The 15,495-nt window shown below is 45.4% G+C and overlaps 1 protein-coding gene across 1 annotated transcript; it reads left to right on the top strand.

Annotated features, from left to right (window-relative positions):
* Positions 1 to 9,844: 9,844 nt before the first annotated feature.
* Positions 9,845 to 12,589, top strand: LOC142476288 (uncharacterized). The gene is made up of 2 exons (XM_075581733.1): positions 9,845 to 10,328; positions 11,157 to 12,589. Exons 1-2 carry the CDS (start codon positions 10,085 to 10,087, stop codon positions 12,329 to 12,331), a joined length of 1,419 nt encoding a protein of 472 aa, XP_075437848.1. The 5' UTR covers positions 9,845 to 10,084; the 3' UTR covers positions 12,332 to 12,589.
* The last annotated feature ends 2,906 nt before the right edge of the window (positions 12,590 to 15,495 follow it).

Genomic DNA, 15,495 nt, shown 5'->3' with positions numbered 1-15,495 from the left:
GCACACACACACACTCTCACTGCACACACACACTCACTGCACACACACTCTCACTGCACCACTGCACACACTCACAGGACACTACATACTCACAGGACACTGCACACACTGACTGCACACTGCACACACACTGCACACACTCACAGGACACTGCACACACTCACAGGACACTGCACACTGCACACACTCACAGGACACTGCACACACTCACAGGACACTGCACACACTCACAGGACACTGCACACACTCACAGGATACTGCACACTGCACACACATTCACAGGACACTGCACAGCACACACACTCACAGGACACTGCACAGCACACACACTGACAGGACACTGCACAGTACACACACTCACAGGACACTGCACAGCACACACACTCACAGGACACACACACTCTCTCCCTCTCCCCCCCCCCCCCACACACAGGATAGAATGTCTGTGGTGTAGAGCAGGAGAAGCTATCAGGAACACAGACACACAGACACACAGCTCTCTTTCTAGACAGGGCAGGCTCCCCTGGCGTCCCTGAAAAGTTTGCGAGTGAGAGCAGGAGAAGCTGCTGTGCGGGTGATCAGTGGACATGTGAGTAAAATTGCCATGGAGAGAAGGCTGCAGCCCTGAGCCTCGCACTCTCCAAGCACTGCCTGCAGCTCTCTGACTGCTGGGGAGGAGGGAGGAGTAGCACAGTGCAGCACAGTGCGATGATGCGATCCCAGCTCTCCCCCCTCTGTAGACACGGAACCCCGGGCGCGGCGGCCATTTTTAAATTTGTTTAATTAATTAATTAATTTAATTAGCGCGACCCCGTTTGTAGCGCGGTCGGATCGGGTGGTCCCCGAGGACCGCGCTATAACGGGGTTTACCTGTATACATAATTTGGATTTTAAAGTATCTAAATGCCGATACTTTCAAAAGTCTTTCATTCAATCAAAATCATAAAAATCAAAATACAAATCAGTGACAAAACAAAGAAGTTTCACTTCGAACGCGCGTGATCGGCACACACTTTTTTTTTAAAACTCACTTCTATATTTTGCTTTCATTCAGGATTACCCATGTTGTCCTTAGTTACAGTATGTGATACATTTGTATTTTATTTATTATTCATCCTCATGCTTGTGTTGCTGGTTCTTTTCATTCATAAATTTTCAACACACATACTAAGTTTTTTTTTTCAATTATCCTTAGACCAGAAGTGTTTGTTTATTTAGACAGTTGCATACATTGTATTGTATTGTATTGTATTGTATGTCTTTATTTATATAGCGCCATTAGTGTACATAGCGCTTCACAGTAGTAATACATGTGGTAATCAAATAAATAACAGATAATATAAATAACAGATCATGGGAATAAGTGCTTTAGACATAAAAGTAACATTTCGGAAGAGGAGTCCCTGCCCTGAGGAGCTTGCATTCTAATTGGTAGGTAGGGAGAACGTACACAGACAGTAGGAGGGAGTTCTGGTAAGTGCGTCTGCAGGGGGCCAATCTTTATGTATCCTGTGTTCAGAATATCCACAGTGCTATTCATATGCTTCTTTAAGTAAGTGTGTCTTAAGGTGGGTCTTAAAGGTGGATAGAGAGGGTGCTAGTCGGGTACTGAGGGGAAGGGCATTCCAGAGGTGTGGGGCAGTCAGTGAAAAAGGTTTAAGGCGGGAGAGGGCTTTAGATACAAAGGGGGTAGAAAGTAGACATCCTTGAGCAGAACGCAAGAGTCGGGATGGTGCATAGCGAGAAATTAGGGCTGAGATGTAAGGAGGAGCAGAAAAGTGTAAAGCTTTAAAAGTGAGGAGAAGAATGGAGTGTGAGATGCGGGATTTGATCGGAAGCCAGGAGAGGGATTTCATGAGGGGAGATGCTGAGACAGATCTAGGAAAGAGTAGAGTGATTCTGGCAGCAGCATTTAGGATAGATTGTAGGGGAGACAGGTGAGAGGCAGGAAGGCCAGACAGCAGGAGGTTACAGTAATCAAGACGGGAGAGAATGAGGGCCTGAGTCAGAGTTTTAGCAGTCGAACAACAGAGGAAAGGGCGTATCTTAGTTATATTGCGGAGGAAAAAGCGACAAGTTTTAGAAATGTTTTGAATGTGAGGGGCGAATGTGAGAGAGGAGTCGAGTGTGACCCCTAGGCAGCGTGCTTGGGCTACTGGGTGAATGATTGTAGTTCCAACAGTAATGTGGAAGGAGGTAGTAGGGCCAGGTTTGGGAGGAAGTATGAGGAGCTCTGTTTTAGCCATGTTGAGTTTAAGGCGTCGGAGGGCCATCCAGGATGATATAGCAGAGAGACATTCAGAAACTTTGGTTTGTACAGCAGGTGTAAGGTCAGGTGTTGAAAAGTATATTTGTGTGTCGTCGGCAAAGAGGTGATAATTAAACCCAAAAGATGTTATTAGGTCACCTATAGAGAGTGTGTACAGAGAAAAGAGAAGAGGTCCCAGGACAGAGCCCTGGGGTACCCCCAAAGAGAGATCAAAAGAGGAGGAGGAGGTGTTAGCAGAAGAGACACTAAAAGTACGATGGGAGAGGTAGGATGAGATCCATGATAGAGCTTTGTTCCGAATACCTAGAGTATGGAGAATGTGGAGGAGAAGAGGGTGGTCCACGGTGTCAAATGCTGCAGAGAGGTCGAGTAATATGAGCAGAGTGTAATGACCTCTGTCTTTGGCAGCATGGAGGTCGTCAGTTATTTTGGTGAGGGCTGTTTCGGTGGAGTGAGCAGTGCGGAAGCCAGATTGTAGAGGGTCTAGGAGAGAATAGGTGTTGAGAAAATGGAGCAAGCGAGAGAATACAAGACGTTCAAGTAGTTTAGAGGCAAAAGGCAGGAGGGAGACAGGTCGATAGTTAGAAAGACAGGTAGGGTCAAGCTTGCTGTTTTTGAGTAATGGTATGACTGTTGCATGTTTGAAGGAGGATGGAAAGGTTCCAGAGCAGAGGGAGGAGTTAAAAATGTGTGTAAGCGTAGGGATTATAGTAGGAGCTAGAGGTTTTAGGAGATGGGAGGGAATGGGGTCAAGAGGGCAAGTGGTAGAGGGAGAAGAGGAGATCAACAGCGACACATCCTCCTCTGAGACAGTGGAAAAAGACTCAAGGAAGGCAGGAGGAGAGTTAGGAAGAGGTGTAGGATGGGGGGAAGAAACAGAGGGGATGTTCTGCCGTATGGATTCCACCTTTTCCTTAAAATAGTCAGCAAAGTCCTGAGCGGAGATGGAAGAAGGAGAGGCAGCTGAGGGTGGTTTGAGTAGAGTATCAAAGACAGAGAACAGTCGGCGTGGGTTAGACTTGTGCATGTTGATTAGTGCAGAAAAGTAGGCTTGTTTAGCTTGCGAGAGGGCAGAGTTGAAACAGGATAGCATAAATTTGTAGTGAAGGAAGTCTGCGAGAGTGTGAGACTTCCTCCAGAGGCGTTCAGAGGAACGAGTGGAGGAACGCAGCATGCGCGTGTGGGAATTTAGCCAGGGTCTAGGGTTAGAAGGGCGAGGGCGGCAGAGAGAAAGCGGGGCATGTAGATCAAGAGACGAGGACAAGACAGAGTTGTACTTTCTTTCATACATACAATGAATTTAACAGATGGGTGTGTAATATCAATTGTTACTTCTTTATAAGCTCATGTTCTGCTCATTTAGAGGGCTATTGAATCACCTTTGATGAAGCGAGAATTTACCTCACAAAATGTGCCAGGTGTGCCATAAATAGTGGGAACACCATAGCAACGTTTCCCAACATCCAGCACATGTGCAAGCAGCTCTGGCTGTTTCTGCACATGCGTGAAAATGGGAAACCTCTTCTATGCATGCGTGAGGGTGGACGGCCGTTTACACGCATGCACAAGCGGCTCTGGTCGTTTCTGCGAATGCGGTGCTGGCCTCTGTTAGTTGTTTCTGTGCATGCACGATAATGGAAAAGTTCTTCAGCACATGCGCGAATGCCATCAGGCGTTTGTACGCATGTGGATGCAACTTTTGCCGCTTCTGCGCATGCACTCTGACTGCTCCTGCACAAGCGGTTCTGATGTCACCTGCGCATGCGGCGACCACTTCTGTGTATGCGCGGTGCAGCACCAGCAAATTACGTCACTTCCGTTACACATTTTCGCCTCCGTGAAGGAGATTTTGTCCTATGAGAATTTACTAGGTGCCATTAAAGTTTCACTTCAAAAGATGGGTGTGGTTGTAAAGACTACTATGAATCTAGCACAGGGGTGGGCAACTCCAGTCCTCAAGGGCCACCAACAGGTCTGGTATTAATGATATTCCTGCGTCAGCACAGGTGGCTCAGTCAAAAACTGCCACCTGCGCTGAAGCAGGGATATCCTTAATACCGGACCTGTTGGTGGCCCATGAGGATTGGAGTTGCCCACCCCTGAGCTAATGTGTGTTGCAGTAGAGGCAGGAATAAGCAGAGTAACATAACAGGAGGATGTTGAAAACCATTCTTCGAAGGAAGGCGTTTTTCAGACACCTTATGTGAAGGGTAAGGCAAATTTGATGTTCCAGGGTAGGTAGAAAATGTTTGGACCCGGCAGAGGTTTTGGATGCAAGTTGAGGAATAGGAGACTAAAAAGTGAGATATCATGGAAAATGTGTGTGTGGAAGAGTTGTTTGGAGAGAACTTGCAATGTGTACAGAGCAGTGGTTCTAAAATGTAAGATTCAAAAATATATACTTACGGCCAATGTTTTAGGAATTGCTCTTTCATTGAAGTGAACAATAATATCTACATCTGCAACATATTTTTTCCCAAGCTTCAGATCTGAAAAATGCACTAAAGGAGCATGATCCTGTTAAAAAAAAAAAAAATATATATATATATATATATATATATATATATATATATATATATATATATATATATATATATCACTATATATAGTATAGAATAGATCATGAAGCATATTTATATAATTTTTAAAAAAAAAGGGAAGAAGGGGAGGATTCAGCACCCACCTTCCGATTTCATTTTGGACAGACCATACTGTGCAGTGATATTTTGTGGATACCTCCCACGGGAAAATAGACCTTTAACTTGATCCAAAAAGTATGGGGTGTCACATAAATGGAATGATTTACTTAAATCTGCAGTTCAGGCTGCCGTTTTTTTTTAATGTATTTATTTTTTCATTTAATATGTGCATCAATAAAATCTGCACACTGACAAGTGATTAGCTAAGCTGCAGATCGATTGTTTCTCCTGTAATTAATCGCTGAAGATTTGGTTTTGGGGGTTCTTTACATCACCATTAGGGCAGCAGAAGATTCCCCAAGATGCAAAGTTCTGTGGGAAAGATCATGTGACCAGGCAGCCACTAGATACAATTGGTGTACTGCTAGAGAGGGCAAAAGGGGTATGCCAGAGCGTTTCAGAAGAGGAAGTGTGTGTGACTTTGTAAATGGTTGCTATAGAAACAAAAATGCTTGTTACATTATAATACATTAAAAATGTCTTTAAAAAATTGTTAAAAAAAAAAAAAGGGCTACAAGTATTTTCTCATTGTACAGAACTGATTTATTAAAACAAACATACACGTAGGATATTGCTTGAACTGCAGCTTTAAACCCGTCCCCTGAGCTAAAATCTCACTTCTTTGTATTAACTAATTGCAACAACAAAATTGAAACAGAAAAAAAGCCCGTCTCTCAAAAACGAATTTTAAATAAATGGTTACATTGCGCAAACGTGGGAAATTCTGGTGGTCAGTTTGCCTCCAAACTGAAGATGGACTTCCTGTTTTTGTAAGCAACACATTCCACATCGGACAAAATAGCCACCATCCCTGGTTCAAATCCAAGCCTAAGGCTGGGTCCATAGAAGGGGAAGCAGGGCTGGACCGCGCTGACGCTGAGGCTCGCCTGCTGAAATCTGCGCGATTTCATGCCCATGCAGGCGAGCCAGCGGGCGCGATCGGAGGCGGGGGGAGACTGAGGGAGGCGGGGCAGTGACGTCGCTGGGCCAATCGCCCGCGACGCACCAATGTCAACGTCACGGCGCCGTGACATTGACGCTGCTCCGCGCTGATTGGTTGTTTTCAGCCGACAGCGCTCTGAAAAACAGCTTGGCTGTCGGCTGAAAAATCCAGCGCCTCAGCATGCCTGCGGACGCTCGCGTGAGCCCCCTCTCAAGGCATCCTCATTGAGGATGCAGGGGCTCAGCGCGGAGCGTATATATAAGAAAATAGATCAGGCAATTAAGTCACCAGCAAAACAATGTAATAAGTTAATAATGAATTTCACTGTATCCAATGAGGGAGCAGCAACAACTGAACCCTTTTAGGCACGCTAGATCGTGCGGGTAATCGCTGAGAGAGTTGTGCATCTTCATCTGCACATGAAAAAGAGATGCAGGGGTTTGTAAATCTCTGTACACTCAATTATCTCTGAAAAATTCTAGTTGTTGGTTTATTAAAAAATGTATGACAGTCATTGAATCATTTAAAACTATGAAGGAACATTAATACATAGTGACGGAAGAGTAACAGGGTAAGTTCTTTTTGTTTTTGTTTCCTGTCAATATAAATACTAATAGGGATTGGTTCATTGAACTGCTGCAATTACCTCCACACTCATTTCACTCCATGTTAGAGTGTTTTTGTCATTGAAGACAGACAGATGTAGTCAGATTGAATGATTAGAAGGACGCTCCCTCCCCATCAGAGGTACACACAAAAGCACCCTAAATAATGTAGTTAATGGCTGAACAATAAAGCAAAACATTCTCATGCAAACAATTTATTAAGCCTTAGGCAGAGGCCAGGCAGGGAGCGGGCGCTCATGCGCGGTGACGTCACTCTCCCTGCTCGGTTGGGAGATTTGTGGCTGGCTAGATGCGCACACTGGGGGCGCGGCCATGACGTCACAGAGCTGGTTCGCCCTCATTGGGCAAACAGCTCACGTGATGTGCGAGGAACAAATTCAATTTTGCTTGCTTTGGCAAGCAGGTAGGCGCCGCTCATGCACTTGCTCACACTGGCCACACATTGTCGCAATGTGTTTCATCGCGGCCAGCGTGAGCGCCCGCTCAGCGCCACCCTGACCGAGGCCTTCGTGTTGCATTCATTATCAGGAGCAAATAAATAACAGGCAGTCCTTGGTTATCCAACAGAATCCGTTCTGGAAGTAGCGTTGGATAATGAAAACGTTGTAAAGTGAGTCCCATGTTAATCAGTGGTGGTGAGCGTTGGATAACGCATTCCGGCGTAGAAAAATGGCCCATAGGGTTGCATTGTAAAGCATTGGATATGCCATTCATTGTAATGTGAAACGTTGGACAGCGAGGACTACCTGTACTTGTGATGGATGGGGTAGCTGTCATCACAAAACTGGGATGAAGCCCAGCTAGCTACCCCATAATCCATGTAACTTGGCCACCTATGTAAGGCTTATTTTGGCCAAATGTACTTTAATATCTGGGGGAGAACAGGGAAAGTATAATGCACTATGTATGTAAATCAAAGCACTTTATTCCCTGTAAATGCAAGCCCCCAGTTTAGTGAATCAACATTGTTCTGTGATGTGATTTGGGAGTCAGCCCTGTAAAGTGTAAATTGGATTAGGTGACTGTATGTGCTCATTTCTAAGATGACAGACTTGTAATGTGATTTGCATGTGTACATTTCTATAGAGGGGACTCTGTGATTTAATCAGCTGAGGTTCCTTCAGAGAAATGTGTATTGTGACAAAGGCTGGGAACGTGGAGGTGTTAAAGACATTTGGCGAGTGGGAAAGAGTGGTCAATCAGGTCTGCTCTGATTGGCCAGCAACCCGTCCCATGTAAAGGATAGCAACAGAGGGCTATATAAGAGGCACTGCTGATCAGAGAATCTATCTGGGAGACATTCTGTGAAGGAGTTTGGATCTTGACTGTGACCAGCTGGAGATACGTTAGAGGGGCTGCTGTGTGATCAGCACTCTGATATCCTGGACGAGAAGCGGACAGGGCAAGCCTTTTTGAAGCAGGCCCCTGCACCTAGCGAGGCTAGTCTACTCCCCAGGTGGTATTGTATCTTGCTTTGTGCATCTTTGTTTTGTCTGCTGGCGTGCCAGAATAAACCTCATTTTACTCAACAACCTTGTCCTATTTGGTGCTAGTGATCCCGGTGTAAAAGTTCTGGTCTCCTGTGACAGTACTTACATTAGAAGATTTCAGTTCGGAATTGCTGGTAGTATCTGGATGGCTTCCACTGTCATCTTCACCTTTAACAGAAAGAAAATATATTCTTGCAAACCAATTCATTTAGTATTTTTTTTTTTTAGGGACAGAGTAATATTTTATCCTTCTTACCGGAGATAACGTAGCTGTCACAGCACACATTAATATTATCTTCAATCGCATGCACCTGACAAGGAGTAAAACGAAAGTATCACACCTTTATTCTAAAAACAGTGAAATAATTACAGAATATGGATGTCTGGTAAATAATGTCACCCATTAAAACAAATTTCAGGTATCAGCATTGCATCTTCGTTCGACTTTTTGATAACTCCTATGAACAGCCAGCTGATAAATGCTGGTTAAACCATACTCAAGTTAAAATGATGGAATTGTGAGGCGAGAGAATTTGAGGCCACGCTGGTGAACTGGGAATCTATATTCAGCTACTGTATAAACATGCTTCATAGATAAAATCAATAATCTACTCTACACTCTGTTTTGCCAACACAAAAGGCAAATCACACCTGGCAAGGGGGTCACCCCCTTTATCATTGGAACATGTGAATAACAATCAATAAACCCCACGTATTAAAAAAAAAAAATCTAAATGTAATATCCTCATTACCCGTTATAGAGCTGGCCTAGCCCGCATGGGTGGCTACAGCTATTGACCGGGGGGTGCGGCCCCCCCCCCCCCAGCTAGGCTGTTGGTCGCGTGCACGATCAGGGAAGGCAGTTGGGGCGGTTAGTTTTTAAATAGAGCCAAGGAACAAGCAACTGTCACTTGTTCCTTGGCGTTCAACAGTTTCACACACTCTCCTCTCTTCTCCTGCGTTTAGTAGGTTAAAATTGGTTTGATTTGGGCCCCCCTCCCGGGGTGAGGGATTTTCCCTTCCCTCCTCGTGGTGAGGGACCCTCCGCCTCCCCCCGTGTGTTTTTGCCGGTTTTGCCAGTGCCCGGGGGGGGGGGGGGGATTGCAAGTAAGGCTGTTGTTTTTTGTCCTGCGTGGGACCTCCCTTCCTTCCTCGTGGTGAGGGACCCTCCGCCCCCCCCCCCCATGTGTTTTTGCCGGTTTTGCCGGTGCTCGGGGGGAGGTTGGGGATTGCGAGTAGGGATAGGTTTTTGTCCTGCCTTTCGTTATCGCGCTGTTTTATTGGTAGCAGCGGCGGGGGGAGGAGGGAGAAGGATGAGGAGAGTGACTCCTACCTGGGGCTGATGCGTGTAGGAAGGCGCATCGGCGTGGAGGAGGTTTTTGCTTGGCGCCGTTTGCGAGCCCTGTTCCTGTCCTCCTATTGTGGCCGCTTGTGTGGCTGGGGGGGGGAAGAGAGGCTCGCCCAGCCCACGCTTAGCCGTGCGGTTGGGCTAATGGCAAGGGAGGTCTTTGCATACACGAGTGTCATGTGGTTCCGCCTCCTGACGATGATCAGGGGGTGGTTTTTTTGGGGGGGGGCTGGGGGCAAGGCTGTTATTACGTCTGGGGGAGGGGGCTGTTCGTGGTTTGGCTGGAATGGTGGGCTTTTGCCCCCCCTCCTCCCTCCTCCTTGGGGAGATATTGGCCCTTTTCCTTCCCCCCCCTTTTTCTTCCACTCTTTTAAACAGGGGCTGTCCATTTAAAAAAATAATAATAATTAAATAAATAATTAAAAATATATATTAAAAAAAAAAAAAGGTTTAAAAAAACAAAACGCCTTTTGAGGTTGGTCTTGGTTGTGGTTAATGGAAGCCAATTCTAAGGTTTTTCGTGTCGTGGGTGACACCATACTTAAAAAAAAAAAAAAGCTTTAGAGCGGTTCTAAGTCTATTCAAGTGAACTGGTTTTCGTGGAAAGATCGGCCAGGCAAGAGTTCAAGAGTAGTTTGCTGGCAGGATTTAGGTGGTGGAATTAAACCAGTGTTTGACGAGCCATTGGATAAATTCAGCGCTAGTAGCGATGTCCTTTCAGGTCAGCACCATGCAGCTTTTGGCGGAGGCGCACAACCATGAGGAAGGATGGTTTCAGAAGCAGATGTGTGCACTAGTGCTGAAAGCTGGAAGTGATCAAGGAAGTTTGGGCAGTCGTGGAAACGCGAGAGGACAGGGTGGTTCCCATGCTACCTGCGCTGAGGCGTGGCCATCATCAAGTGATGAAGGGGGTCCTAGTTACGGAGCACGGGAAGCGTTGGTGGTGCAGAAGGGTATGTCATGGCGGAGTTTTTGGAAATCACAGCCTATTTGGTTGAAGGCTGGGTGACTTTTGGGAGGAGCCTGGGAGATGGGTTCCCACATGAACAGGTGTGGGACATTGGGTCCCTGGAAAAACAGGGGTGGGACATGGGTCTCCACAAAAACAGGTGTGCGACATGGGTCCCCACAAAAAACAAGTGTTGGACATGGGTCCCCACAAAAACAGGTGTGGGACATGGGCCCCTGGAAAAAACAGGGGTGGGACATGGGTCTCCACAAAAACAGGTGTGGGACATGGGTCCCCACAAAAACAAGTGTTGGACATGGGTCCCCACAAAAACCGGTGTGGGACATGGGTCCCTGGAAAAAGCAAGGGTGGGACATGGGTCCCTGGAAAAAACAAGGGTGGGACATGGGTCCCTGAGAAAAAAAAAATAAATAAAAAAAAAAAACAAGGGTGGGACATGGGTCCCTGGAAAAACAGGGGTGGGACATGGTTTCCAACCTTATATAAAAAAAAAAAAAAAAAAAGCATGGATGGAGGCGAGCAGTAGGTGGCTAAGTATTCCATTTCTCCCCTAAAAAAAAAAAAAAGGGGGGGATTTTGGGAGAGGGCCGACATGCTCGCCATAGCCGGTTACTGGTGAAAGGAAAGCTGGAAAAGGATAGTTGGTAATAAAATTAAAAAAAAAAAAATAGAGGTTGGGGGGTTTGGTCCCAGCCTAGAAGAGAACGTAGGTAAAGGATTGGTCCTTTTAAAAAAAAAAAAAAAATAAGCGTTTATTCAGGAATAAAGGTTAGCTTAATTGGGGGTTTAATATTTGCTTCCTCATTTACAGGTAAATCTGGAACGGCCGGGACGCGGTCGACCTCGCTTCGTGGCGCTGGTACGTCGTCCACGGCTCGCAAGCGGTCCGGGCCTCGGGTTGAGCTTGCTGTCAGAGGCTTAGAGGACAAGGGTCTTGGGGCAGGTCCCGACAGGCGGTTCAAAACACCGCCGGGGACTGGGGCATCGAAGGGTAAGCGAAAAAGAGTTGCTTGTTTGGGAAATAAGGGCGTTACCTTGCCGGGCATTGTTAGCTCCCCTGGGCCACAGGTGTTGGAGTTGGGGTTAGCGGGCGATGCCGAGGCAAGAATGATTAGTGCGGTGGTTAAGGGCGTTCAGTTAGCTTTATTGCCGATGACAACGTTATTATCCACTAAGCAAGCAGTGGAGGCATGCAAGTCAAGTGAGCGGCAGGGGGGGTCAGATTCAGTGCTTGATGGGGGGAGCAACCGTGGAACAGTGGGTGGAGAGTTGGCTCAGGTGTCTTTGGGTGGGGAGAGTACAGCAGGTTGTACCCTTAGCACAGTGCCGAAAGTTATTCAAGATGCGTTGGCATCGGCCACAGCATTGCCGGTGCAGGTGGCGGGACAAGGAGCTGATTTAACGACAGTTGTTAGTTTGTTAGGTGAGCATCCGGTGGTGAATTCAGGTGCTGGGCAGGGGACAGGGCTCGGAAGGCCATTGGCAGGTTCAAAAAGGCTGCCGGATGCGGCCTATGGGGACTCATGTACGACCATATCACGTTCCTTAGGCGTGCATTTGTCAAAGGAAGTAAAGGAAAAGATTTGGGCGGGTGATTACGTTGAGATTTTGTCATTGCTTCCGGGTTACAATGAAGCGGTAGCTAAATCCGGAAAAAAAAAGGGGGAGGCTAAAAAGGAGGATGTGGAAAAGCGTCTTTTTCCTCGCAAGTTCAGTAATTGGTCGCAGGCATTTGGGATTTTGGCGGGCGTTGCGGGGGAAAAGGATCCGCATTTATGCTCGGCGCTTTTTAAGTATCAGGATACGATTAGAAAAGCGTTTCAGAAACACGGGGGGTCGTCCTTTCGTGGGTCAAATAGCCTCAAAGGGGTCTGGCGGGAGCATTTTCAGGTGCGCACATCAGGGAGAGGGCGTGCAGGTGGGAAGCAGTCGGGGGTATGTTGGCGTTACAACGAGTCAAGATGCAATTTTGAGAATTGTATGTAGATTCCAACATACTTGCGCTGGGTGCGGGGGTCAGCATCCCAAATCAAAGTGCTTTAAGAAAGATAGTAAGGGTTTCAAGGGAGCAGGACAGCAGGCTGTTCAGGAAGGCGGGAACGCCAGTTTCAGCAGAGGCAATGGCGCCTTGGCTGGAAAAATACCCCAATAGACGGGCAGCTAGCTTATTACGAGAGGGGTTTAAGGAAGGATTCAGGATCCCCTTTGAGTATCAGGAGGGATCGGGGGGCGAGAGGAATTTGAAGTCGGTACAGGGCACACGTTTTCTATCTTCCCCGCTTCAGCCCATGAAATATTGAGCTTCAAATGTGTTGTTAACGTGGTGTAAAAAAGTTGCTCACAGCTGTTCTAGGAACACATTGTGAAATCGCGTATATCTTTGCTTCTACACATAGGAATGTATTGTGCTTTGCTTTACACACTATTCTACAGTCAAGAGGAGAGAATTTATCAAGTTTAATAAGCAAAAACACTGTATAAGTCGAATTTCAGCATTTTTGTGTGACCGGGAAAACCACAGTCACAAGCCGAGATGCAGTTCCATAGAAACTTGCCATTTTACCGCTGAACCTAAAAATGGGTAGAAAGTACTTTTTCTCCCTTCCTGTTAATGCCACAGACTTCGCCTTTACAGGGCACACGTTTTCTATCTTCCCCGCTTCAGCCCATGAAATATTGAGCTTCAAATGTGTTGTTAACGTTGTGTAAAAAAGTTGCTCACAGCTGTTTTGGGAACACATTGTGAAATCGCGTATATCTTTGCTTCTACACATAGGAATGTATTGTGCTTTGCTTTACACACTATTCTACAGTCAAGAGGAGAGAATTCATCAAGTTTAATAAGCAAAAACACTGTATAAGTCGAATTTCAGCATTTTTGTGTGACCGGGAAAACCACAGTCACAAGCCGAGATGCAGTTCCATAGAAACTTGCCATTTTACCGCTGAACCTAAAAATGGGTAGAAAGTACTTTTTCTCCCTTCCTGTTAATGCCACAGACTTCGCCTTTACAGGGCACACGTTTTCTATCTTCCCCGCTTCAGCCCATGAAATATTGAGCTTCAAATGTGTTGTTAACATTGTGTAAAAAAGTTGCTCACAGCTGTTCTAGGAACACATTGTGAAATCGCGTATATCTTTGCTTCAACACATAGGAATGTATTGTGCTTTGCTTTACACACTATTCTACAGTCAAGAGGAGAGAATTCATCAAGTTTAATAAGCAAAAACACTGTATAAGTCGAATTTCAGCATTTTTGTGTGACCGGGAAAACCACAGTCACAAGACGAGATGCAGTTCCATAGAAACTTGCCATTTTACCGCTGAACCTAAAAATGGGTAGAAAGTACTTTTTCTCCCTTCCTGTTAATGCCACAGACTTCGCCTTTACAGGGCACACGTTTTCTATCTTCCCCGCTTCAGCCCATGAAATATTGAGCTTCAAATGTGTTGTTAACTTTGTGTAAAAAAGTTGCTCACAGCTGTTCTAGGAACACATTGTGAAATCGCGTATATCTTTTCTTCTACACATAGGAATGTATTGTGCTTTGCTTTACACACTATTCTACAGTCAAGAGGAGAGAATTCATCAAGTTTAATAAGCAAAAACACTGTATAAGTCGAATTTCAGCATTTTTGTGTGACCGGGAAAACCACAGTCACAAGCCGAGATGCAGTTCCATAGAAACTTGCCATTTTACCGCTGAACCTAAAAATGGGTAGAAAGTACTTTTTCTCCCTTCCTGTTAATGCCACAGACTTCGCCTTTACAGGGCACACGTTTTCTATCTTCCCCGCTTCAGCCCATGAAATATTGAGCTTCAAATGTGTTGTTAACGTGGTGTAAAAAAGTTGCTCACAGCTGTTCTAGGAACACATTGTGAAATCGCGTATATCTTTGCTTCTACACATAGCAATGTATTGTGCTTTGCTTTACACACTATTCTACAGTCAAGAGGAGAGAATTCATCAAGTTTAATAAGCAAAAACACTGTATAAGTCGAATTTCAGCATTTTTGTGTGACCGGGAAAACCACAGTCACAAGCCGAGATGCAGTTCCATAGAAACTTGCCATTTTACCGCTGAACCTAAAAATGGGTAGAAAGTACTTTTTCTCCCTTCCTGTTAATGCCACAGACTTCGCCTTTACAGGGCACACGTTTTCTATCTTCCCCGCTTCAGCCCATGAAATATTGAGCTTCAAATGTGTTGTTAACATTGTGTAAAAAAGTTGCTCACAGCTGTTCTAGGAACACATTGTGAAATCGCGTATATCTTTGCTTCTACACATAGCAATGTATTGTGCTTTGCTTTACACACTATTCTACAGTCAAGAGGAGAGAATTCATCAAGTTTAATAAGCAAAAACACTGTATAAGTCGAATTTCAGCATTTTTGTGTGACCGGGAAAACCACAGTCACAAGCCGAGATGCAGTTCCATAGAAACTTGCCATTTTACCGCTGAACCTAAAAATGGGTAGAAAGTACTTTTTCTCCCTTCCTGTTAATGCCACAGACTTCGCCTTTACAGGGCACACGTTTTCTATCTTCCCCGCTTCAGCCCATGAAATATTGAGCTTCAAATGTGTTGTTAACGTGGTGTAAAAAAGTTGCTCACAGCTGTTCTAGGAACACATTGTGAAATCGCGTATATCTTTGCTTCTACACATAGGAATGTATTGTGCTTTGCTTTACACACTATTCTACAGTCAAGAGATGAGAATTCATCAAGTTTAATAAGCAAAAACACTGTATAAGTCGAATTTCAGCATTTTTGTGTGACCGGGAAAACCACAGTCACAAGACGAGATGCAGTTCCATAGAAACTTGCCATTTTACCGCTGAACCTAAAAATGGGTAGAAAGTACTTTTTCTCCCTTCCTGTTAATGCCACAGACTTCGCCTTTACAGGGCACACGTTTTCTATCTTCCCCGCTTCAGCCCATGAAATATTGAGCTTCAAATGTGTTGTTAACGTTGTGTAAAAAAGTTGCTCACAGCTGTTTTGGGAACACATTGTGAAATCGCGTATATCTTTGCTTCTACACATAGGAATGTATTGTGCTTTGCTTTACACACTATTCTACAGTCAAGAGGAGAGAATTCATCAAGTTTAATAAGCAAAAACACTGTATAAGTCGAATTT

This window comes from Ascaphus truei, unplaced genomic scaffold (genome assembly GCF_040206685.1).
Source record: "Ascaphus truei isolate aAscTru1 unplaced genomic scaffold, aAscTru1.hap1 HAP1_SCAFFOLD_1543, whole genome shotgun sequence".
Taxonomy (NCBI): domain Eukaryota; kingdom Metazoa; phylum Chordata; class Amphibia; order Anura; family Ascaphidae; genus Ascaphus; species Ascaphus truei.
The sequence above is the reverse complement of the archived record's forward strand: the minus strand, read 5'-3'. Positions and strand labels throughout refer to the sequence as shown.

Excerpts from the sequence above, each read along its gene's own strand:
- LOC142476288 (XM_075581733.1), top strand. The coding sequence starts at position 10,085 with ATGTCCTTTCAGGTCAGCACCATGCAGCTTTTGGCGGAGGCGCACAAC. Across the intron at positions 10,329-11,156 it reads AGCGTTGGTGGTGCAGAAGG|GTAAATCTGGAACGGCCGGG; the intron begins GTATGTCATGGC and ends CCTCATTTACAG.